This window comes from Muntiacus reevesi, chromosome 9, assembly GCF_963930625.1.
Source record: "Muntiacus reevesi chromosome 9, mMunRee1.1, whole genome shotgun sequence".
NCBI lineage: Eukaryota > Metazoa > Chordata > Mammalia > Artiodactyla > Cervidae > Muntiacus > Muntiacus reevesi.
The window spans coordinates 6,734,840-6,761,536 of NC_089257.1; the positions used below are offsets into that span (position 1 = coordinate 6,734,840).

The 26,697-nt window shown below is 36.7% G+C and overlaps 1 protein-coding gene across 1 annotated transcript; it reads left to right on the forward strand.

Moving 5' to 3' along the window:
- The first annotated feature begins 10,776 nt into the window (after nt 1-10,776).
- On the forward strand, nt 10,777-25,665 carry LOC136174472 (olfactory receptor 4P4-like). The gene is made up of 3 exons (XM_065944662.1): nt 10,777-11,684; nt 16,933-17,050; nt 25,198-25,665. Exons 1-3 carry the CDS (start codon nt 10,777-10,779, stop codon nt 25,663-25,665), a joined length of 1,494 nt encoding a protein of 497 aa, XP_065800734.1.
- The last annotated feature ends 1,032 nt before the right edge of the window (nt 25,666-26,697 follow it).

Sequence of the window (26,697 nt, forward strand, 5' to 3'; positions counted from 1 at the left end):
TCCTCTACATAGAAAACCCTAAAGACTCTTCCAGAAAATTACTAGAGCTAATCAATGAATATAGTAAAGTTGCAGGATATAACATTAACACACAGAAATCCCTTGCATTCCTATATACTAACAATGAAAAAACAGAAAGAGAAATTAAGGAAACAATACCATTCACCATTGCAACAAAAAGAATAAAATACTTAGGAGTATATCTACCTAAAGAAACAAAAGACTTGCACATAGAAAACTATAAAACATTGATGAAAGAAATCAAAAAGGACACAAACAGATGGAGAAACATACCGTGTTCATGGATTGGAAGAATCAATATTGTCAAATTCTACCCAAAGCAATCTATAGATTCAATGCAATCCCTATCAAGCTACCAACGGTAGTTTTCACAGAACTAGAACAAATAATTTCACAATTTGTATGGAAATACAGAAAACCACGAATAGCCAAAGTAATCTTGAGAAAGAAGAATGGAACTGGAGGAATCAACTTGCCTGACTTCAGACTCTACTACAAAGCCACAGTCATCAAGACAGTATGGTACTGGCACAAAGGCAGAAATATAGATGAATGGAACAGAATAGAAAGCCCAGAGATAAATACACGAACCTATGGACAGCTTATCTTTGACAAAGGAGGCAAGGATATACAATGGAAAAAAGACAATCTCTTTAACAAGTGGTGCTGGGAAAACTGGTCAACCACTTGTAAAAGAATGAAACTAGAACACTTTCTAACACTATACACAAAAATAAACTCAAAATGGATTATATATCTAAATGTAAGACCAGAAACTGTAAAACTCCTAGCGGAAAACATAAGCAAAACACTCTCCGACATAAATCTCAGCAGGATCCTCTATGACCCACCTCCCAGAATATTGGAAGTAAAAGCAGAACTAAACAAATGGGACCTAATGAAACTTAAAATCTTCTGCACTACAAAGGAAACTATAAGTAAGGTGAAAAGATAGCCCTCAGATTGGGAGAAAATAATAGCAAATGAAGAAACAGACAAAGGATTAATCTCAAAAATATGCAAGCAACTCCTGCAGCTCAATTCCAGAAAAATAAATAACCCAATAAAAAAATGGGCCAAAGAACTAAACAGACATTTCTCTAAGGAAGACATACAGATGACTAACAAACACATGAAAAGATGCTCAACATCACTCATTATTAGAGAAATCAAATCCAAACCACAATGAGGTACCGTTACACGCCAGTCAGGATGGCTGCTATCCAAAAGTCTACAAGCAATAAATGCTGGAGAGGGTGTGGAGAAAAGGGAACCCTCTTAAACTGTTGGTGGGAATGCAAACTAGTACAGCCACTATGGAGAACAGTGTGGAGATTTCTTAAAAACTAGAAATAGAACTGCCATATGATCCAGCAATACCACTTCTGGGCATACACACCAAGGAAACCAGATCTGAAAGAGACACATGCACCCCAATGTTCATTGCAGCACTGTTTATAATAGCCAGGACATGGAAGCAGCCTAGATGCCCATCAGCAGATGAATGGATAAGGAATCTCTGGTACATATACACCATGGAATATTACTCAGCCGTTAAAAAGAATTCATTTGCATCAGTTCTAATGAGATGGGTGAAACTGGAGCCCATTATACAGAGTGAAGTAAGCCAGAAAGATAAAGAACATTACAGCATACTAACACATATATATGGAGTTTAGAAAGATGGTAACGATAACCCTATATGCAAAACAGAAAAAGAGACACAGAAGTACAGAACAGACTTTTGAATTCTGTGGGAGAAGGTGAGGGTGGGATATTTCAAAAGAACAGCATGTATATTATCTATGGTGAAACAGATCACTAGCCCAGGTGAGATGCATGTGACTAGTGCTCGGGCCTGGTGCACTGGGAGGACCCAGAGGATTCGGGTGGAGAGGGAAGTGGGAGGGGGGATCGGGATGGGGATACGTGTAACTCTATGGCTGGTTCATGTCAATGTATGACAAAACCCACTGAAATGTTGTGAAATAATTAGCCTCCAACTAATAAAATAGGAAAAAAAAAATACATGAGCTCTATTTCTCCATTGAAAATTTGTGTTTGTTTTTCTCCTTTTTCTCTGTTTTCTCTTAATTTGTCTTAATAAAATTTTCTGTTTGATTAATTCTATCAAGAATCAACATTTGTGATTTGTATTCTCAACTTAGAACTGTCAATTATGTCATTAATTTTGTAACTTAATATATCCTCATTTCTATATATTTTGGATTTAATTGACTTTTCTCTTCCTGAAACTCAATTCCTAGTACTTACAGATTTTTGATTATAAAACATACTTCATTTTATTTTTTTTTTTTAATTTATTTATTTTATTTTATTTTTTTATTATTATTTTTTTTAATATTATTTTATTAGTTGGAGGCCAATCACTTTACAACATTTCAGTGGGTTTTGTCATACATTGACATGAATCAGCCATATAGTTACATGTATTCCCCATCCCGATTCCCCCTCCCACCTCCCTCCCCACCCGACTCCTCAGGGTCCTCCCAGTGCACCAGGCCCGAGCACCTGACTCATGTATCCCACCTGGGCTGGTGGTCCGTTTCACCATAGATAATATACATGCTGTTCTTTCAAAACATCCCACCCTCACGTTCTCCCCCAGAGTTCAAAAGTCTGTTCTGTATTTCTGTGTCTCTTTTTCTGTTTTGCATATAGGGTTATCGCCACCATCTATCTAAATTCCGTATATATGTGTTAGTATATTGTAATGTTCTTTATCTTTCTGACTTACTTCACTCTGTATAATGGGCTCCAGTTTCATCCATCTCATTAGAACTGATTCAAATGAATTCTTTTTAACGGCTGAGTAATATTCCATGGTGTATATGTACCACAGCTTCCTTATCCATTCATCTGCTGATGGGCATCTAGGTTGCTTCCATGTCCTGGCTATTATAAACAGTGCTGCGATGAACATTGGGGTGCACGTGTCTCTTTCAGATCTGGATTCCTCAGTGTGTATGCCCAGAAGTGGTATTGCTGGGTCATATGGCAGTTCTATTGATAGGATATTTTGTTTACTCAGGGTTACTAGATTTTTAAAATCTAGAAGCAAGCATTAACCTTACAAATACCCACGGTCTTGATTCTATTGCTTACTTGTTGTCGAGTTTGTTGTTTAACCTCTAAAAGCTGTGGTGTCTCATGTGTACAGTGGAGGTAATAGTGTGTGCTGTGTGAGTGCTGAGTCGTGTCTGACTCTGTGACCCCATGGACTGCAGCCTTCTACGTTCCTCCTGTTTTAGCCACGTGTTCCAAGCAAACTCACTCAGAAGGACAATGCAGATAGTGGAGTGCAGTTTATTACACTAGGGGGTCCAGGGCAGAGTCTCCTCTTAGCCAAGAATCCCGATCAGTTTTTGTGAAAACCTTATATACCCTAAGTGTAGTACTCAAACCCACCTCCCCAAATTCTCTGAAACTAGTCTGAACAAATGAAAAGAAAGATGCAATCAAAGTTAACCTGTGATTTCCTATGCCTTAAACCCATGATTCATATGCCTTAAGCCTAGGTAGTTAACAGTGGACAATTATCAATAGGCCTGTGGTCATACCCCAATAAACATAACAGAATGCATGATTCTATTTGGTTACACAGATAATTAGGGTATTCTTTTAGGGATGGAGAGTCTAGGTGCGAGCCCTGGGGCTCTTCCGTCGTGTGGGGGGTGGGTCTGGTTTTCCAGTTGGTAACTCTTTTCTATAGATACTGGGCATCCAGCTCAAAGTTCACAGTCTGGCCCAAGATGAAGTCCTACTTTCAAGATGGAGCCTGTTCTGTCTGTTTCCTCCTTCACTCCGTCCGTGGGATTTTCCCAGGCAAGAATACTGGAGTGGATTTCCCTTTCCTCCTCCAGGGCATCTTCCCATCCCAGGGTTCGAACTCCTGTCTCCTGCATCTCCTGCATTACAGTTTTTGTTTTGTTACTTTTTCTCTAATTTCCAGTAAGCATATTGCAGATATTCTTCTAAAAGCCATTCATTCTAGATTTTACCTGGGAAATATTCTTTATACTACTTACCTTCTCTGCAAAACTCATAAATAAATCATGATATGCACTAGGTTTTGTGAATCAGGACTCTAAATGTTTAAGTATAAGTAACTTAAATTTCACACAATTGTTAGAGCTTTTTTGTTGAAGCTTTTTTATCCAGTGATTAATTAAATGTCTTAACTGCTTCTGAAACAACTATGTATAGTAGACTGTGCAAACCTTTAGAGGCATAAATATTTAAACTGTCATGTTAATTTTAAGAAATTTTCATGAAGTGTCAGCCAAGCCTGTTTGTGTATTAACACTAGTCTTTGTGTTATATTTCATACACACATTTTGCAGGATAAAAGAACGCCTGTTTTTCCTTTGCAATTTGCTTATGTAAATTCAGGTTGCAAAAGGGCAGTTAAATGTTTGTGGTAGGAGGGAATAAAAGAGTGGAATTGGCATTGTGGAAAAAAAAAAAAAGATGGCCACTGAGCCATCATTTGGGAAGCGCAGAGGTAATAGTACTTAGGTCAAAATATGCATTCATATTCATATTAGGGGCTTCCCTACTGGCTCAGTTGATAAAGAATCCTCCTGCAATGTGCGAGACCTAGGTTCGATCCCTGGGTCAGGAAGATCCCCAGGAGAAGGGAAAGGCATCCACTCCAGTATTCTGGCCTGGAGAATCATGGACTGTATAGTCCATGGGGTTGTGAAGAGTCAGACACAGCTGAGTGACTTTTACTCACTCATTCATATTAAATAAAATAGTGAACATGAACTACCCAATAATCTCTCAAAAAATTATTTTATTATTATTAATTTGCTAAGTAGTTTGATCTTAGCAGTATTGAATCAAGTCTGATACAATAAATTGTAATTTTCTTAAGTTTTAAATTCCTGAAAAAGTATATACTTATGCATCTGTTTCAGAGGGAGACTAATCAAACGTCAGTGTGTGTTGATGAGGTTGAGTAAACAACCTGTAAATATTCAGTTTCAAGGGGGAAAAAAAAAAAAAACTGGAGAGGAAACAGGATGCAAGTTTTGCTATATTTTGAGTGTTTCCTTCCTCTGATTTTTTCTTTTTCTTTTGGAGAAAAAGACTGTTTATTCTTTTCTCTTTTCTTTTCTCATCTTCCATTCCCAAACCATCTACTCTGGCAAATTTGTCCCTTGTGTAAGGTATAGTTTGGGTGAGGCAGAAAAGGAAAGACGACTTCAACAGAAGTAGGTTACCTGTATTTAGACAAGGAGGGGCGACAGCTGGCTTAACGACCAGGCTGAGCGCCGAGAGGGATCAGGGAGGCTTCATATTTATAGGGAGGTTTGTGGAAGCGATAAGGGAAGCGTTAATCAACTGGGATATTTTGAGTATTCTTTTGTTGAGATGACATTTGTATTTGGGCAGGGGGCGATAAGTCTTCTGGGCAGGTGTAGGGGGTGGAAGGTTTCTGGACAGGGGGTAATAAGTTCCAGATAGATGCAACCGGCCTGGAGCATCAGGGTGGAACTAAAGTTCTGTTTTGTTTTCTCCAAAGTTAGAGGCTTCAGCAAGGGGCCTTTGAGACTGTTGTTTTCTTTTCTAGGCCCCAAAGACTCCTTCACCTTGAAACAAGTAATTTTGTACCAGTTATGATATTGAAGGTCATCAATTGTATTGATTTATCTACTCTGCACGGCTAGGATCTTGATAATGGTCCACACTCAGAGTGTAAAATGCCTGTGATTGGTTCTCTGCCCTACCTCAGCTCAGATTTTCCTGAAAGCCAGCCTAGTACTATTGCATGCTATATCAGCTTTCTTCCTAATCTTCAGAAAGCTGGAAGAGCAGCGCAATCAGATTTCCCTGAACTACTTTGCCTATAGCCTTTTTAGGATCCCTGGGAAAATATGCCCAAATCAAGATAAAGTATGGAAACTCCTCCTCCCAGAGGAAGCAAGGACATTGCCAAGGACAGTGACTCAGCAACATTTGACTTGGATCTGTTTAGAAGATGCCTTTGGGGATATAATCACTTAGAGCTCTCAAGGACCTGTTAATTCATGGTTGGTAGATTCATTTATATTCTGTTCTTTTGAATCAAATTTTCTTCAGGCATAAGCATGCAATGAATAGGGCCTGAATACCTGTGTTAGCTTTTGAAGGGATTTAAGCATAGCTTTTATTTAATTTCAGTGAATTAGTACTGAGATGTTCAGTTGGTATTTGAACTTCCTAGCTTGCTTTCCTGGGGGCATAAAGCTGTACACAGTAGTTCTAACCGTCTACTTCCCTTACAAGCCTGTAGAGTTTTTGAGATGTATTGAAATTTCCAAAATATTTGCAGAAAATTAGTCTGGATGTATCTGAATTATTAGTTTATAATTTGTTTATGAAGTGTAATTTACCACATTTTATTTCAGATTTTGATCCTAGGGATGAATTGGCAAAGTAGGCACCTAGGGTAAAATTCTTGATCAAACTAAAACCAACCTGATAACCACTCAGATCTGGCAGTGTATTACTCATAGCACCTGGATTTTGGAAATTGTCAAAGTGTTAGTCATTCAGTCTTGCCCAACTCTTTGCGAACTCAAGGACTATAGCCTGCCAGACTCCTCTGTCCATTGAGTTCTCCAGGCAAGAATACTGAAGTGAGTTGTCAATCCCTTCTCCAGGGTATCTTTCTGACCTAGGGATCAAACCCGGGTATTCCACATTGCAAGTGGATTCTTTACTGCCTGAGCCCCATCAAACATGTGCTAGGCTAATTATATCTTCTTTATATTTATTCTATATAATTTTATTCTAAAGCCTATAACTTCTTTTGCAGTATATGATAATTCATTTACTATAAAATGATTTATCATGCCTTAGTTTTAATGGTGCATTACATGTAAACAAAGTTCTTACTAAAATAATACAAAGTTAAAACATTTTCTAATAATTGGCAGTGAATTTCATTGCACCTTATTTTTATGTTTATATGCATTCCTTCATATTACCATTAAGACATATAGTAGATTATGCTTCAATATCTACAGTCATGAAGAATTTCTTGTATTTCAAAATCTGGCATCTCACAGTAGACTAATCTGATCTGAATCAACTAAGGTAAGTTTATACCATGCTACATTCTGATACATTAAAGAAAAATTTGAGTATGCAGTGGAAGTTTTAAGTATAAGAACTTCTTACCCTTATGCTAATAACTTAACAGAAATGGCAGTCAGAATTTTTATTCAGTACTACCTAAGAGTAAAGTAAATTTATGACAATATTTTTATAGTGCAAGATATCAAGTTAGTGAATAGGATTAAATATTCCTTATGAGAAACAATCTTATTAAGCTAGCTTAAATGTTTTCACTAACATAGAGTTAAAATTAAAGTTTACCTGATCATAATTATCACGTGCACGTTGTGAATTTCTTCATTTTTGTCTTTATTTTTCCATTCGACTTTGTGTAAATGTACACGACAATTCTGTGTTTTGAAACCAATCACTCAAAGAGGAAAGGCTGTAAAAGAAAAGTATGTTTTAAATATCACACTGTCACTGGTTAATTTTAAATCACCTCGTGCACTCCTCATTAGAAATCTGAATTCTGGCATGATGTCATAGATATAAGAGGAATAAGGTGAGGTTTAGAAAGAGTAAGCAGTTAGCTCAAGGGTGACACTGGTCAGTTTTTGTGTTTGCCTGTTTATTGCCACTCCTTAGCATCACTATCTCTTTCTGTGTCAATGCTGTTTTGTGTATTCAGAGATTGCCGAATACTCTTTATTTCATCCATTTTGACTAATTTCTACTTGGGGGGTTTTCCTTAATATCTCTGTGATCAGAACAGTTTATATGACAATAATTCTCCTCTCCTGAGCTTTCCCTTTCCCTTTTCCCCTCCATTAATTGTTAGATCAGATCAGTTAGTTAGTTAATCCAATCACTCAGTTGTGTCTAAGAACCACAGTACACCAGGCATCCCTGTCCATCACCAACTCCTGGAGCTTACTCAAACTGATGTCCATCGAGTCAGTGATGCCATGCAGCCATCTCATCCTCTGTTGTCCTCTTCTTCTCCTGCCTTCAATCTTTCCCTGCATCAGGGTTTTTTTTCCCAAGGAGTCAGTTTTTCACATCAGATGGCCAAAGTATTGGAATCTCAGTTTCAATATCAGTCCTTCCAATGAATATTCAGTACTGATTTCCTTTAGGATGGACTGGTTGGATCTCCTTGCAGTCCAAGGGACTCTCAAGAGTCTTCTCCAAATATATATATATATTTAAAAAAAAAAGAGTCTTCTCCAACACCACAGTTCAGAAGCATCAATTCTTAGGTGCTCAGCCTTCTTTATGGGTCAACTCTCACACCCATATATGACTACTGGAACAATTTCCAGTAGTCTAATAACTCATCATCATGCATGTTTTCTTCTACTCAGATGAGAATTCAAAAGAGTGCTTTCACTATTTTCCTGCATTTCTCTCAGCTCTCAAGCATGACGTGAAGACCCAGATGAGGGAGAATCAGGACCTTTGTCTTTGAACATTCACAGTGGTTGTTCATTGAGGGATGGCTGCCCCTTAGCTACCTTTGTTCTCTTATTTGTTCCTTATGTAATGATATTATTTTCCAACACTGAGAAGTTAGTTAGAGTCTGTTATTTTGTTTTAAGTATGAGAGTTGATTTTTTATTTATGTTTTTTTATTTGGCCACATCAGGTCTTATTTGTGTTAGTGTTAACTTTGCTGCAGCATGCAGGACCTTTTCATTGAGGCACACAAGTATCTCTCGCTATGGTGTGCAGTTTCAGTAGCAGCTGTGGGAAGCCTTAGTTGCTATGCAGCATTAGGTATCTTAGTTCTCTGACCAAGGATTGAACCCACGTCCCCTGCATTGGGAGACAGATGCTAAACCACTGACCACCAGGGAAGTCCCCAAATTCTCTTGACCCGAGTCTCTTCTATTTAAAATCAGAGATTAGTTAAATGAATTCTATCTTTAAAACTGTTCAAAGTCTACTTATATAATACTTATTTTTAAGTAAATAGTTTTAGCTAAATAAATGTATCTGGAAATCAAAATTATTTCAACTCATCAGTTAAGTAACAATAAGTTGAAGATAGGTAGAATCCTATCCCACATAAAATTTTTCAATTTCATTAGTTAAGTTTAACTGAAAAACATTCTTTGGTTGATAATTATCCTTAAAGTAAGTACAAACTGAAAATGTCTCCTTTGAAAATTTAGACTTTTTTTAATAAAAATTTATTTATTTTAATTGGAGGCTAATTACTTTACAATATTGTAGTGGTAGACTTTTGAATAGTTTAAAATAAAGTTGATGTTCCATAGTACAGATCATATTTTAAAAGTCTACCTGTTAATTCTATGGCATGTATAAGAGTTTCCAAGACTATAAAACACAAAGGTATTGATTTTGACAGTTACTAGAATTGATGGCTTCAATATATCCTTGCTATGAAACAATTCTTTATAGACACCTGGGGCACAGATTTGTTTATAGCATCAGATGCAGACTAAGGTAGGTGTGCTAGCTTTTGCAAACCTCCTTAGGACAGCTGACTCCTCATCAATGAGCGAGACACTCACAGTGCATGGTCTCTAGCCTTCACTTGCTCACCCACTCCAGTGCTCCTGCCTGGAAAAATCCCATGGATGGAGCAGCCTGGTAGGCTACAGTCCATGGGGTTGCAAATAGTCGGACATGACTGAGCGACTTCATCTCTTCTTCAATATCTTTAACATTACGTGTTAGTTACATAACATGTATAACTATTGATTAATTAATTTATTAATATCATTGCCTCCAATACCACCACGTGTATCTGACCACAAAGTTTGTTTAAAGTTGTCTTCTGTATTATCTCTTTTGATTTACACCAATTCTTTAGATTGTAAATAAAACATATGCAATTTCTAGCAAAAGTCATGGCATATGCTAAATTAAAAAAATATGTGGGCAGTTTATTTCATCTATGCTTTAATGATTGCCATCACTAACTTCAATGACTGTAATTATTTTTTAATTGCCTTTCACTTGAATTATAAATAGGATAAATGGATTTCCTATTTTTTCACAATTTCTATCATTAAATGAATTCTTTCTTTTGCTGAGTAGCTCTCAAACATTCTATACTTTCTAATATTATAGCAATCACTCTGGTTTAGCATGATTCATTGGCAACATTTTCACATATAAGCCATAAAGAGCACACTCTGTAAGAATTTTCCAGTTTAGGTTGGGATGCTTAAATACATTTGCATTTCCTAATGATTCACTCCCAGATAATTCAGAGAATTTGGACAAATATATTAGAAAAAGGAAGGTCAATTTTATGTATTTGAGATATATATATATATATATTTAAAATATGTGGAAAAGTATGTTTTTACTTTGGTCAATTAAAAATCTTTGTTAGCTAGATAATATAATTGACAGTCAAATATGTTTCAATTTTCAAAATATTATTTAAATGTTTAAAATCATTGCTGAAAAATAAAATTCAGTAAAATAATTATTACAAAAGTGTTCCACAGTAGATTTATAAAATAAAAAGCAATTAAAAAATAAAGCAGCTTAATTCAATAAGTTGAGAATATTATATTCATGTCAAACTAGTTTTTAGTAAACCTTATAATTTTGTGTTCACATTGTTAATTTTCACCAAATTTATGTTTGTTTGTTTTTTTAAGATACCTAATTCATTTGTATATAATACATACCAGACTCAGATATATGGAACACCAGAGAAACATCTCAGAATTCATCCTTCTGGGACTTTCTCATGACCAGAACATACAAACATTTTGCTCTGTGCTCTTTTTATTCTGCTATGTGATCCTGTTGGTAGGGAATCTTCTGATCCTTGTGTCCATTCCAGGCAGTCCTCTTTTTAACCAACCAATGTACTATTTCCTCAGTCACTTATCATTCATAGACATTTGCTATACCTCTAGTGTTACACCCAAACTAATTGGTGATCTGCTAGGGGGAAAAAAAAACATTTCTTATGATAATTGCATGTTCCAGATTTTTGCAATGCATTTTTTTGGCAGTATCGAGGTCTTCATTCTTACTGCCATGGCTTTTGATCGCTACATTGCCATTTGTAAACCTCTCCACTATATGATCATCATGAACAGGACAAAATGCAATCTTCTAGTCTTGGCTACTTGGGCTGGTGGGGCTGTCCATTCTTTTCCTCAATTATCTATGATAATCCAGTTGCCTTTTTGTGGTTCTAATGAAATTGGTCACTATTTTTGTGATATCTTCCCTATGCTTAAAATTGCTTGTGCTGACACCTACATCACTGGTGTCCTTCTGGTTGCCAATTCAGGAATGGTTGCCTTAGTTACTTTTGTTGTCCTATTTGTTTCTTATGTCATCATACTATTCACTTTAAGAAATCACTCAGCTGAGGGAAGACGCAAAGCCCTCTCCACCTGTGGGTCTCATATCACAGTAGTCCTCTTATTTTTTGGACCTTCGATCTTTGGTTACCTTAGACCTCCTACTACTTACTCTGAGGACAAGGTACTTGCACTATTTTACACTGTCATCGCCCCTGTGTTCAATCCTTTAATCTATACACTGAGAAATACTGAGATGAAAAATGCCATGAGGAAAGTTTGGTGTCAAAGGTTACTTTCAAAGAAAGCATGCGATTAGTGTGAAGAAGATTGTATGTAAGCAATTTTATAAAAGAAAAGAGACTGATGTAAATTAAAAAAAAGAGACTATCTCATAGATTTTATATTCTATCGTCATTTGAATGGAATTATTGAGAACAGAAGTTTAGAAATTTAAAATCAAAACCACTACGAATTTGTGCATACCAAAATAGCTGAAAGGTTGATCAGTTTTTTGGAGTATTATGGTGGGGTAGACATGGTTACCTGCAAGGAAATAAAAACAAAAAAACTGGTTCAAAACAAACAAGACAATTCTATATTGACCTTTGAATATTAAGATAAAAATATTTTAAATTATAATTATTTAAAAAACTCTGGGCTTATGGGCCAGACCATATGGTGGCTCATATTATATGGCAGTAGAAAAGCTGAAATATGAGATAAAATAATATCCTTAGATTTGTGAAAGAATATTCACATGCATATTTTTAGTAGCATTCAGAAATCAGTAATATAACAAAATATCAGTATAGCAGACTCTTTTAACTCACTTCCAGATGGTCACCTGACTTCACATTAAAAAATAGCAAAAACTAGTAAAGACAAACTAAAAATCAATAATTCAGGAAGATTAAAATCACAATCAATATTTTCCACCTATAGATCAGAATATAAAGCATTTCCCATAAAACTTACAGAAGTGATTAATAATAAAATGTAGGTGTTAACAAACGCTTAACTGCCTAAAAAGATAATTGGCTCATGATTGGGTTGGTATTCAAAGATCTGTCATGCAACAATGAGGGGGAAAAAAGCTAGCAAAAGACAAATAATATGCGATTAAAGTCAAAGAAAGAAACGAGTGAGTGAATTTTTGTAGCACATGGATATTAATAGCAACTTTATTGTTAATTGTCAAATCTTGTAGATAACTAGGATGTCCTTCTGTAGGTGGATAGATAAAATGTGGTACTTCCAGACAATGGAATACTATTCAACACTACAAGAAACTTAAATTCATTCAGTTCAGTTCAGTTGCTCAGTTGTGTCTGACTCTTTGTGACCCCATGAACCGCAGCATTCCAGGCCTTTCTGTCCATCACCAACTCCCAGAGTTTACCCAAACTCATGTCCATTGAGTCAGTGATGCCATCTAACCATCTCATCCTCTGTCATCCCCTTCTCCTGCCCTCAATATTTCCGAGCATCATGGTCTTTTCAAATGAGTCAGCTCTTCATATCAGGTGGCCAAAGTATTGGAGTTTCAGTTCAACATCAGTCCTTCCAATGAACATCCAGGACTGATCTTCAGGATGGATTGGTTGGATCTCCTTGCAGTCCAAGGGACTCTCAAGAGTCTTCTCTAACACCACAGTTCAAAAGCATCAGTTCTGAGCTCAGCTTTCTTTATAGTCCAACTCTCACATCCATACATGACTACTGGAAAAACCATAACCTTGACAAGATGGACCTTTGTCGGCAAAATAATGTCTCTGCTTTTTAATATGCTGTCTAGATTGGTCATAACTTTCTCTCCAAGGAGTAAGCATCTTTTAATTTCATGGCTGCAGCCACCATCTGCATTGATATTGGAGCCCAAGAAAATAAAGTCTGTCACTGTTTCCATTGTTTCCCAATCTATTTCCCATGAATTAATGGGACCAGATGCCATGATCTTCATTTTTTGCCAACTTTTTCACTCTCCTCTTTCACCTTCATCAAAAGATTCTTTAGCTCCTCTTTGCTTTCTGCCATAAGGGTGGTGTCATCTGCATATCTGAGGTTACTGATATTTCTCCCAACAATCTTGATTCCAGCTTGTGCTTCATCCAGGCCAGCATTTTCCATGATATACTTTGTGTCTAAGCTAATGTCATGATGTATGTCAAAACCCATAAACTGTATAAAACCTAAAGTGAATCCTAATGTAAACTATGAATTTTGTGTGATGAAGTTGTGTCAATGTGGATTCCTTTGAATGTAAAAAATACACCTCTCTTGTGGGAGAGGCTGTTCTTGTGTGAGGATAAGGGTATATGGTTTTGCCATGAAACTAAAACTGCTTCACAAAGTAAAATTCATTAGTTAAAAATATATATTTTGTCAAAATAGATACATCAACTTATCTTGAAACCAGAATGTAGAAAGAATTCTGAGAAAGATTTTATAGAGAAACCAGAAGAGAATTTTATGAAAGTTCTTTCAGCATGCTTCAGTTCAGTTCAGTTCAGCCACTCAGTTGTGTCCGACTCTTTGGGACCCCATGAACCGCAGCACGCCAGGCCTCGCTGTCCATCACCAACTCCCAGAGTTCACCCAAACTCATGTCCATTGAGCTGGAGATGCCATCCAACCATCTCATTCTCTGTCATCCTCTTCTCCTCCAGCTCCCAATCCCTCCCAGCATCAGGGTCTTTTCCAACGAGTCAACTCTTCCCATGAGGTGGCCAAAGTATTGGAGTTTCAGCTTCAGCATCAGTCCTTCCAATGAACACCAGGACTGCTCTCCTTTAGGATGGACTGGTTGGATCTCCTTGCAGTCCAAGGGACTCTCAAGAGTCTTCTCCAACACCACAGTTCAAAAGCATCAATTTTTTGGTGCTCAACTTTCTTCACAGTTCAATTCTCACATCCATACATGACCACTGGAAGAACCATAGCCTTGACTAGGTGGACCTTTCTTGGCAAAGTAATATCTCTGCTTTTTAATATGCTAACTAGCTTGGTCATAACTTTCCTTCCAAGGAGTAAGGGTCTTTTAATTTCATGGCTGCAATCACAATCTGCAGTGATTTGGGAGCCCATAAAATAAAATAACACATACTAATTGAAATATAATTAAGAAATCACACATACTAATTGAAAAATATATATATTCACTTCATTGAGTCCTTTGTATAGCAAGGAGATCAAACCAGTCAATTATAAATGAAATCAACCCTGAATATTCATTGGAAGGACTGATGCTGAAGCACTGATACTTTGGCTATGTGATTTGAAGAACCAACTCATTGGAAAAGACCCTAATACTGGGAAAGATTAAAGGCAGGAGTAGAAGTGGTTGATAGAGGATAAGGTGGTTGGATGGCATCACTGACTCAATGGACATGAATCTGAGCAAACTCTGGGAGACAGTGAAGGACAGGAAAGCCTGGCGTGCTGAATTTCACAGGGTTGCAAATAGTTGGACACGACTTTGCAACTGAACAACAGCAACAGCAATGCTCAATAGCAGCATTTTTATAATTGCCAAGAAAGTAACCTAAATGTCCTTTACCAGATGAATTAATAAAGAAGACTTGGTGCATGCATGCACACACACATATACACACACACACACACAGAGGAATACTACTCAGTCAAAAAAATAATGATATATGTTACCACCTTCAGGAACATGGAAGGACTTGGAGAGCATAATGCTAAGTGAAATAAATCAGACAGAAAAAGATAAATACTGTATGATATCTTCTAAATGTGAAATCTAAAAACTATGACAAATTAGTGACTATAGCATAAAAGAAGTAGACTCACAGATATAGAGAAAAAATTAATAGTTACCATTGTGGGAGATGGCAACATTGGGGTGGGGGAATGGGATGTATAAACTATTGGATGCAAGATAGGTTAAAGGCTGTATTGTAAAACACAGAGAATATAGCCATGACTTTGTAAATGAAAGTAACCTTTAAATTTGTATAAAAATTAAAAATTGCAAGAGTCACAATCATTCTAAAGATGCTATATAAGGAAGTATGCATGCGTGTGCTAAGTTTCTTCAGTTTTATCTGTCTCTTTGTGACCCTATAGACTGTAGCCCACCAGGCTCCCTCTGCCCATGGGATTCTCCAGGCAAGAATAGTGGAGTGGGTTTCCATGCCATCCCCCAGGGGACTTACCAACTCAGGGATCACCTTGTGTCTCTTACATCTCCTGCACTGGCAAGTGGGTTGTTTACCACTGGCAGCACCTGGGAAGCCCACAAGGAGTTATAAAGGATGGAAAAAATGATAACAAAGGTAAAATTAATTATTGTCTTTAGAGCAGAGAGGAACTGCACAACTTACCATCCCAAGAATTTCTAATAAAGAATCAAATTATCAAATTAAAAAAAAAAAAAAAAAACTGAAATCATTCCAGTCATCTTTTCTGACCATGATGCTGTAAGATTAGATCTCAATTACAGGGAAAAAAAAAAAAAGCTATTAAAAACTCCAACATATGGAGGCTAAATAACATGCTTCTGAATAACTAACATATCATAGAAGAAATCAAAAAAGAAATCAAAATATGCATAGAAACGAATGAAAATGAAAACACAACAACCCAAAACCTATGGGACGCTGCAAAAGCAGTGCGAAGGGGAAGGTTCATAGCAATACAGGCTCACCTCAAGAAATAAGAAAAAAGTCAAATAAATAACCTAACTCTACACCTAAAGCAACTAGAGAAGGAAGAAATGAAGAATCCCAAGGTTAGTAGAAGGAAAGAATCTTAAAAATTAGGGCAGAAATAAATGAAAAAGAAACAAAAGAGACCACAGCAAAAATCAACAAAGCTAAAAGTTGGTTTTTTGAAAAGGTAAATAAAATTGGCTGTTAGCCAGACTCATCAAGAAACAAAGGGAGAAGAACAAAATCAACAAAATTAGAAATGAAAATGGAGAGATCAAAACAGACAACTCTGAAATACAAAGGATCATAAGAGACTGCTACCAGCAGCTCTATGCCAATAAAATGGACAACTTGGAAGAAATGGACAAATTCGTAAAAAACTGTAACTTTCCAAAACTGAACCAAGAAGAAATAGAAGATCTTAACAGACCCATCTCCAGATTTCGGAATTCCCTGGTGGCTCACTGGTAGAGAATCCACCTTCCAAAACAGGAGACGCAGATTCAGTCTCTGGGTTGGTTGGGAAGAATCCCTAGAGAAGGAAACAGCAGCCCACTCCAGTAATCTTACCTAGGAAATTTCATGGACGGAGGAGCCTCGCGGGCTACAGTCCATGGGGTTACAGAGTCCAACATGACTTAGAGATTAAACAATGGCAAATAGTCAGCATTTTCACTGTTGGGTCCCTGAGTTCAATCACTGGTCAGAGAACAAAGATTCCTGAAAAAGTGGCAGTGTGGCCAACAACGACCAGAGAAAAATAAGCAATCTCAAAACCAAGAATGTTAAGGAAAGTGTTGTTGTTATTACTGTATGCTTAAATTTTCAGTGTTTTATATGCTTCGCTGCCCTGGGCCTTCCAGCTGCACCCTGGCTTTCTCCAGTTGCGGTGAGAGCAGCCGCTCTTTGCTGGGGGTTCAGGCTTCTGACTGTGGTCGCTTCTCTGGCTGCACAGCCCTGGCTCTGGAGCTTGTGGGCGCGGTACTCATAGAACAGGGACTTTGGTTGCTCTGCGGCGTGTGAAATCTTCCTAGACCAAGGATTGAACCCAGGTACCCTGCCTTGGCAGGCAGATTCCTACCCACTGTACCAGTAGGAAATTGTGTCGTTATTTTTTTTTAAATCATCAAATTTAATTTTAGTTATGTTCTATGATGTTTACTTAGATGAACAGAACCAAGCAAAACTGTCACTAAAAGTGAAACAGAAGTTGAGTTAATTAATAGATTCATTTCAAAGGACTCTCAGTTCAGTTCAGTTCAGTTCAGACCCTCAGTCATGTCAGACTCTTTGCGAACCCAAGGACAAAAAGCCTAGCATGCTAGGCCTCCCTGTCCATCACCAACTCCCAGAGTTTACTCAAACTCATGTTCATTGAGCCGGTGATGCCATCCAAACATCTCATCCTTTGTCATCCCCTTCTCCTCCCCCCTTCAATCTTTCCCAGCATCAGGGTCTTTCCTTTTTTTTTTTTTTTTTTTTAATTTATTTTTTTAAAATTTTTCAGTGGGTTTTGTCATACATTGATATGAATCAGCCATAGAGTTACACGAATTCCCCATCCCGGTCTCCCATCCCACCTCCCTCTCCACCCGATTCCTCTGGGTCTTCCCAGCCCACCAGGCCCGAACACTTGACTCATGCTTCCCACCTGGGCTGGTGATCTGTTTCACCACAGATAATATATATGCTGTTCTTTCTAAACATCCCACCCTCACCTTCTCCCACAGAGTTCAAAAGTCTGTTCTGTACTTCTGCGTCTCTTCTTCTGCCCTGCATATAGGGCCATTGTTATCATCTTTCTAAATTCCATATATATGTGTTAGTATACTGTAATGTTCTTTATCTTTCTGGCTTACTTCACTCTGTATAATGGGCTCCAGTTTCATCCATCTCATTAGAACTGATTCAAATGAATTCTTTTTAACGGCTGCGTAATATTCCATGGTGTATATGTACCACAGCTTCTTTATCCATTCATCTGCTGATGGGCATCTAGGTTGCTTCCAAGTCCTGGCTATTATAAACAGTGCTGCGATGAACATTGGGATGCACGTGTCTCTTTCAGATCTGGATTCCTCAGTGTGTATGCCCAGAAGTGGGATTGCTGGGTCATATGGTAGTTCTATTTCCAGTTTTTTAAGAAATCTCCACACTGTTCTCCATAGTGGCTGTACTAGTTTGCATTCCCACCAACAGTGTAAGAGGGTTCCCTTTTCTCCACACCCTCTCCTGCATTAATTGTTTGTAGATTTTTGGATAGCAGCCATCCTGACTGGCGTGTAATGGTACCTCATTGTGGTTTTGATTTGCATTTCTCTGATAATGAGTGATGTGGAGCATCTTTTCATGTGTTTGTTAGCCATCTGTATGTCTTCTTTGGAGAAATGTCTGTTTAGTTCTTTGACCCGTTTTTTTATTGGGTCATTTATTTTTCTGGAATTGAGCTTCAGGAGTTGCTTGTATATTTTTGAGATTAATCCTTTGTCTGTTTCCTCATTTGCTATTATTTTCTCCCAATCTGAGGGCTGTTTTTTCACCTTACTTATAGTTTCCTTTGTTGTGCAAAAGTTTTTAATTTTCATTAGGTCCCATTTGTTTATTTTTGCTTTTATTTCCAATATTCTGGGAGGTGGGTCATAGAAGATCTTGCTGTGATTTATGTCAGAGAGTGTTTTGCCTATGTTCTCCTCTAGGAGTTTTATAGTTTCTGGTCTTACATTTAGATCTTTAATCCATTTTGAGTTTATTTTTGTGTATGGTGTTAGAAAGTGTTCTAGTTTCATTCTTTTACAAGTGGTTGACCAGTTTTCCCAGCACCACTTGTTAAAGAGATTGTCTTTTTTCCATTGTATATCCTTGCCTCCTTTGCCAAAGATAAGGTGTCCATAGGTTCGTGGATTTATCTCTGGGCTTTCTATTCTGTTCCATTGATCTATATTTCTGTCTTTGTGCCAGTACCATACTGTCTTGATCAAAAGCCCAGGACCAGATGACTTCACAGCTGAATTCTACCAAAAATTTAGAGAAGAGCTAACACCTATCTTACTCAAACTCTTCCAGAAAATTGCAGATGAAGGTAAACTTCCAAACTCATTCTATGAGGCCACCATCACCCTAATTCCAAAACCAGACAAAGATGCCACAAAAAAAGAAAACTACAGGCCAATATCACTGATGAACATAGATGCAAAAATCCTTAACAAAATTCTAGCAAACAGAATCCAACAACATATTAAAAAAATCATACACCATGACCAAGCAGGCTTTATCCCAGGAATGCAAGGATTCTTTAATATCCGCAAATCGATCAACGTAATACACCACATTAACAAATTGGAAGATAAAAACCATATGATTATCTCAATAGATGCAGAGAAAGCCTTTGACAAAATTCAACACTCATTTATGATTAAAACTCTCCAGAAAGCAGGAATAGAAGGAACATACCTCAACATAATAAAAGCTATATATGACAAACCCACAGCAAGCATCACCCTCAATGGTGAAAAATTGAAGGGTCTTTTCAAACGAGTCAGTTCTTCACATCAGGTGGCCAAGTATTGGAGTTTCAGCTTCAGCACCAGTCCTTCCAATGAATATTCAGGAGTGATCTCCTTTAGGATGGACTGGTTGGAACTCCTTGCAGTCCAAGGGATTCTCAAGAGTCTTCAGCACCACAGTTTAAAAGCATCAATTCTTCAGTGCTCAACTTTCTTTATGGTCCAACTCTTACATCCATACATGACTACTGGAAAAACCATAGCTTTGACTAGATGGACCTTTGCTGGCATCTTTAAAAGGTAAATATTTGTTTTCATTTTCATATTCCCTTAATAGTATGAATTTCTATTTATAGAGCATTATTAGTGATCAGAATTCTTATTTCAAAGAGTATTGACCTAGAACTAAAAACATTTTCTGATACAAATCTAAACACAAATTCCTAAATGAGACTTGAGACTTTACCAAAATATTTCACAGAAATTACTTAGTACTTCTTGTAGCAGCTGTCAGGAGTAATAGGTTGACAGCATTTTTCAAATTGAAGCATATTGACATATAACTACATAATTTTTAGTTCATATATATATATATATATATATATATATATATATCTCCACATATCCAGGAAGGATTTATCTATTTTATAAATAAATTTGATGACTGCAACTTTGGACCTTTTGCCTCTCTTCACCCATTTTGTCATGCCCCTTCCACCCACCTCTGGCAACCAGCAATCTTTTCTCTGAATCTATGAATTCAGGTTTGTTTGCTTTTTCTTTTTTTAATATTTCATGTATAAGTACAATTATATGGTATTTTTCCTTTTGTGTCTCTCTTTCTTCACTTATTATAATGCTCTTGAGTTCCATCTGTGTTATTAAAGTGGCAAGATTTGTTTCTTTTGTATATGCATAAACACACATATGCATATATCACATTTGCTTTATCCATTCATCTGACAGAAGACACTTAGGCAGTTTCCGTGTTGTGGTTATTGTGAATAATGCTGCAGTGAGAATGGGAATCATACATCTCTTTGATGTAGCAATTACATTTACATTTTCTTTATATTCCACAATTCACTCCAGCATATCATGTTTCATTTAGTATTCTTCTCTCTCTACATCATTATTGCTCCTATGTTCAATCTCTTAATCTATATGTTGAGGGATGTAAAGATGAAAAATGCCATAAGAAGAGCTTAGTGCTAAACATTCTAACCACATCTTAACAACAACAACAACAAAAAAGGTGGGAGGAAGGACAGCTAGATGAGATATATGTGGAATCAGAGAACAATAAATTATTTCACAGATTAATTATTCCACTGGTACTGTTTTGTAAAGTGACATAAATGAGACTTCTAGATTAAAAATAGCTACTAATCAAACACCAATTCTACTTAAAAAAGTGAATTGAAAATGTAGTTAATTTTGTTGAATTTTGAGATGATGTGATCAGGGTTACACGCCTAAAAATCATCTGGGCTATAGTAATTAAGTCACTAATATATTAAAACAAATACTATAATGAAAAAAGAAAAAAAATAAGAGGAAAGTTAGGTTTAGTGCTTTCTATATTCATCATCAAAGACTATTGTAACTTCTATTTCTTGAGAATCACTTCTTAATATACTTTTCTGTACCCCAGTTTCTTCATCTGTGCAACGGAGCTGATAAGAGTTATCTGTCCCTTAGGGTTGATACAAAGACCAATAAGCTAAACCCCATCAGTTGGCTCATACCTTACAGATAGTAAATATTTGCTATTATTAAGGAGGCTCACAGAGCAGAACAGAAGCAAGCGTTAGTTTTGAATATATGCGTGAAAAGAGGAAAAGCTGTTGAAAAATTATGAGAGCAAAATTACACAGTGCTCGACTCCACTGTTGACAAATTAGTCTAGTTGACAAATTTTGTAAACCTAGAAAGATATGAAAGAAAGTTCTATATATCTGTAATTTTCCGGAAAAATTCATCTTACCTGGAAGTACATTAAAGAACATTCATTTTGCCCTCTTGGAGACAAAGATGAAAACATTACATGAGGATGGATGAAAATTATTTCTTAACAAGAGGACTGACTACAGGTTTCCTCAGATAATAGCAAGGAGAAAAGAAACTCAAGTTGCATAAATAGCAGATCTCAGTCATCAAGGGATGCTGAGATGCTGCAAGGTTGCCTCTTTTTGCAGGGCATTTATAGTCCACTTCTAGAGTTGCTCTGATAACTTAGATCTAAAAGGACACTGGTGAGTGGATTATTTGGGAAGATACACATAATTATTGTTGCTGTTTAGTCTCTAAGCCATGTCTGAATCTTTGCGACCCCATGGACTGTAGCCTGTTAAGCTCCTCTTTCCATGGGATTTCCAGGCAAGAATACTGGAATGGGTTGCCATTTCCTTCTCCAGGGGATCTTCCTGACCCAGGGATCAAACCCACATCTTCTGCATTGGCAGGGGGATTCTTTACCACTGAGCCACCTGGGAAACCCAATATACATAACTAACTTGAACTAAGTAAGCAACCTTTTGGGAAGAAATATATGTACCTTTCGGATATAAAGTTTACTTAAAACTTTACAGAGTTTTGTGCCTAAACCCCTCAGGAGTGATGTGGTAATAGAAACACAGAGTCTATAAAACTCCATTTGACTAGCTTTGGATAACAGAATACTCTTCTTATCCTCAAGCTTTTTTTCTGTGGAATAAACCCTCATCATTTATTTGATTTGATGGTGTTGTAGGGGACAGTAGTTACTAAAATTATGTAAATGTTGTACTATTTATTTACAGATCGGGGAAAATTAGAAAGTGAAACTCAGTTGTAGCATTCAAGTCAGAAACTTGAAAGGAAATCACTTGAGGAGTTAAAGGATGACTATCATTTCAATGAAGACAGGACAGAAACGATACAAGAAGAATAGATTCAAAATAAGTGCAAAGGAAAATATGTGAGTAAATTGTCTTTTTCTTCCTTGCCAGGAGCTTCCATAAATATGTAGTATTTCTTGCAATGTATTTTTAACTACTGGGTTAAGACAATATTAATTAACTGTTGCTTTTAAAATAGGTTTACTGTGAATTCTATCGCCTAGGAAATTTTTTGATTAAGGGACCAGAAAATTCAAGGAGGATCTGGGAGTAAACTGAGGGTGGAATAACAGATTCTGGAAAAATAAGATCAAAGTCATAAAATAATACTGCAAGATGGCTGCATATTAAAAAAGAGGACATGTTGTTATAACTCAAGGGAGAAGGTCAGTAAAACATTAAACAATACCAAGCTAATTTTTATTCTGAAAAAGACATAATAGCAGAAAGGGCTATTAGAACAATGAAGCTAATTTCTTCATTTCACAGAGCCAGGAGTTTTCAAGTTCACAGATAATAAGAAGTGGCAATGTTAGGACATGCTCCTAAATACATTTCTCCTACCTATTATTTTACATGGCTAAGAGTTGAGATGCACTGTTAGGGCTCACACTTGAGAGAATATGAAATTGCTTCCTACAGTAGATGAACTGTATGCTTGTTACATTTTTGAGTGACTCATTTATGGCAATTCGGAGCTGATTTGGATTGTGGTTTCCTATAGAGACTTTAGCCCAACTATGTTCTGTGTTTCCATTTACACATTTTTTAAATTTAAGTTTTTGTGACTAGAATGGAACAATGATTGATTCAGGAGGTATCATAGATTTATCTAGAAAGTTTAAGAAATCTATGCAAACTTCAGAGTTGGGTAAAGTGGGGTAATGTTAAGTCTTTGCTGTTGCTTTGCTTTTTTTTTCTTTTTGGTTTTCCTTTTTGAAATGTTGTGAAACAGGCAAGGGAGTCAGAAAAGTTAAACTATAAACCCTAGTTTGCTGCATACGAGATATGTTATTATATACAAATAGCCTATGAACATTATTTTTGTGTACATTTATTTTAACACAATCATCTTGACATGTGTACACTATTTTATGCTTTTTTAAAAAATCTTTCTCACTTGTGATCAAAATCGTCCCAGAGTCAATCTGAATTCTAAAGAATATTTTTCTTGGGTTAAAAAAAAAGAAAAAGTTAAGTATATCAACTACCTTGCAAAATTTATGTCTGAATTTAGTGGCTTAATTAAGACATATAACGAGGGTACCCCAAAATATAATGAATGATTATATTGCAATCTTTATTTTTAAAGACATTAAAATATGTTAAGTTAATCATAGCAGTCCTATGTCAATGAAGAAGATGAATCAAGGAAGAATGCCAGGTGAGAAATTAAGCATAGCTGTAGCCTTCTGGATAAAAAGACAGCTAACCTTCCAGGAAAATTTTTAGTAAGCTCCTAATAAATGCAAATTTATGAATGGACTTTTCTGAGAGTATTCCTAATTTTCCTTTAGATAGAAATTTAAAATTATGTAAATGCTTTAATATATTTTTGTCGTGATAAAGAACATATTTGAAGTATATAGTGAATGCTTCAAGTCAGTAGTATATTCAACATTATTATTTTATTCAAATTGAAATGAACCACCTTTCTACTTACTGGCTAATATACCATGGTCTGATTTGGGGACTGATCAGAAGCTACTTCTCAATAAATTTTTCTTTAAACAAATTCCTAAATTAGTTTAATTTTAATTTAGCAGAAGCTTTTAAAATTCTGCTATGGGAACAAATTTTATTTCTTTTAAAATTCTATCTCTATTGCAATGCAATTGTTCATCATGTAGGTAATAATGTTAACTTAATCAATCATAGGGAGAATTGAACCAGACATTTAAACAGAAATTGATCAAGAAGCCAAGTATGACGTTGATTATGAAAATATATAGTATGAAAATACAGACACCATGAAGACATCTAAAAAGAATTTATCCTAGTTTATTTTTATTATTTCTTATAAGTTTTTGATGGAGCACATTGTTAACCAACCACTGTCATCTTTTCAGAAGCATTCAAAACTCTATTGTGGATTGATAAGACATTCATGTCGACTAACACCAATGCTGATCACAATTTGATGGAAGAATTAGCAGAAATCAGTCAGTATATATTAACACAGATTCTTAGTAAAAAGTATTTTGAGTACCTGATTTTTATTCAGAGATATTTAAATGAGTCCTATTAAACCTATTAATAATTAGTGTCTTTAAAATCATAGGATCATTACTCTTCTCAATAAGCATTTCTAAATATTGGTTCATGAATTATATCATTTCAGGTAATTTATGTGTTCCATGTACACTAACCATGGAAAAATGCAATAATGTCGCTGTATTTATTCTTTTGGGACTTTCCAAAAACAAGAACACTGAAACCCTTTGCTTTGTCTTATTCTGATTTTGCTGCATTGCTATTTTGATAGGAAATGCGCTCATCATGATTTCTATCGCCTGCAGTCGGCTCACTGAGCAACCCGTGTATTTTTCCTTAATCACCTCTCAGTCCCTGACCTTTGCTACACATGGACAGTGACTCCCAAGCTAACAGCTGACTTACTGGCAGGAAGGAAGACCGTTTCCTACAGGAGCTGTGGGGCACAGCTCGTTACCGTGCATTTCTTTGGAGGCGTTGCGGTCTTTATCCTCGCGGGGATGGCCTATGACCGCCACGTGGCCGTCTGCAGGCCCTGCAGTGCCCCGCCGTCGTGAGCGGGCAGAGGTGCAATGCCGTCATCACCGCCTGCGGCACTGGGGACTTACACACTCTGCCAGCCAGCTCTGCTCACCACCCTCTTACCCTCTGGGGCCCCGCTGAGCTGGATCACCACGTCCGGGACGTGCATCCTCTGCTGGAACTGGCCTGCCCGAGCACACGCGAGACAGGTTTCTCAGCTGTCGCTAATCCGGGCCTGGCTGCTCTGGGGACCTCTGCTGCCGTGATGCTGTCTTACTTTTTATATTGCTCGGCATCAGGGCATGCTCCGCGGAGAGCCGCAGCAGCGCTCTCTCCACTTGCAGCTCTCACAGCACCGCCGCAGTCCTGTTTTTCGCACCTGCGTCATTCATTTACATCCGACCAGCCACAACTTTCCCGGAAGATAAAATGTTTGCTCTTTTTCACACTATCATTGCCCCGATGTTCAACCCTCTGATCTACACGCTGAGAAACACGGAGATGAAGAATGCCTTGAGGAAAGTTTGGTATCGTCATGTACTTCTGGAAAGAAAGGAACGTTTCTGAAGCTTTTCTGCGTTTCATGAGGAGGTTCCGTGAGATCACGGCTGGGAATAATATCCATTCTCATCACCTCTGCTTGGAGAGAGAAGTGAAAAAAAAAAAAAAAAAAAAAGCATATCCTGTCTGTTGTTCTATGTTTCTACACTGGCACCTTACATCATTTTAAGCATTATTCTTATTCTTACCCTCCTTCATCTGTCTGAACAATTAAGGCTATGTTTATGCAAAATAGCCAGAGTATGCGCTAAAAACAAAAAGTTGCATCACATATTTAGCATCCTATTGAAAAAAGATAAAATAAATCATGCACTTTTTATGCCTTAAAATGCTGAGAAACTGAATAAGATATTACCTTCCGTTTTCAAGCTTTTATTGGACTATACATGCGCGTCACTCATGTGTAGTTCTTGGGTCAAAAACTGAGCAACGCCATGTAATCAGCAGCCAGATTGAGTCAGAAATTATCAATATACCAGAACTCCACCCCATACCCCTGTATAATCACAATTTCCCCACAAAATCACCATCTTTATCTTTAAAATCAATTTATATCTTTTTTTGTATTCTATAGAAAGATAGCAATAGAGATCATACTCTTGTGTCCATTTTTCTATTATTGTGTTTGTAATACTCATTCATCAAGCATCATCTTCTCTGATGGCTTTCATTGATCTACAGCATCTCATTGCATGAATATGTGACCATTAATTTATCCATTCTTTTGGTGCTAGGCATTTTGATCATTTCTCGCTGAGAGCTATTAACAGTAGCACTGCTTTAAACATTTTGGAATGTCTTTTGGTGTATATATGTCTTCTGTTGTTTCTTTTTAATATGTTTTACATGGTAAATTTTAATACTTAAAATTTTAAGATAGTGGTGCATCCTTGTATTAGTAATCTTTGCTAACATATTACTGACATAAACTAAAATATATTAAATTTTA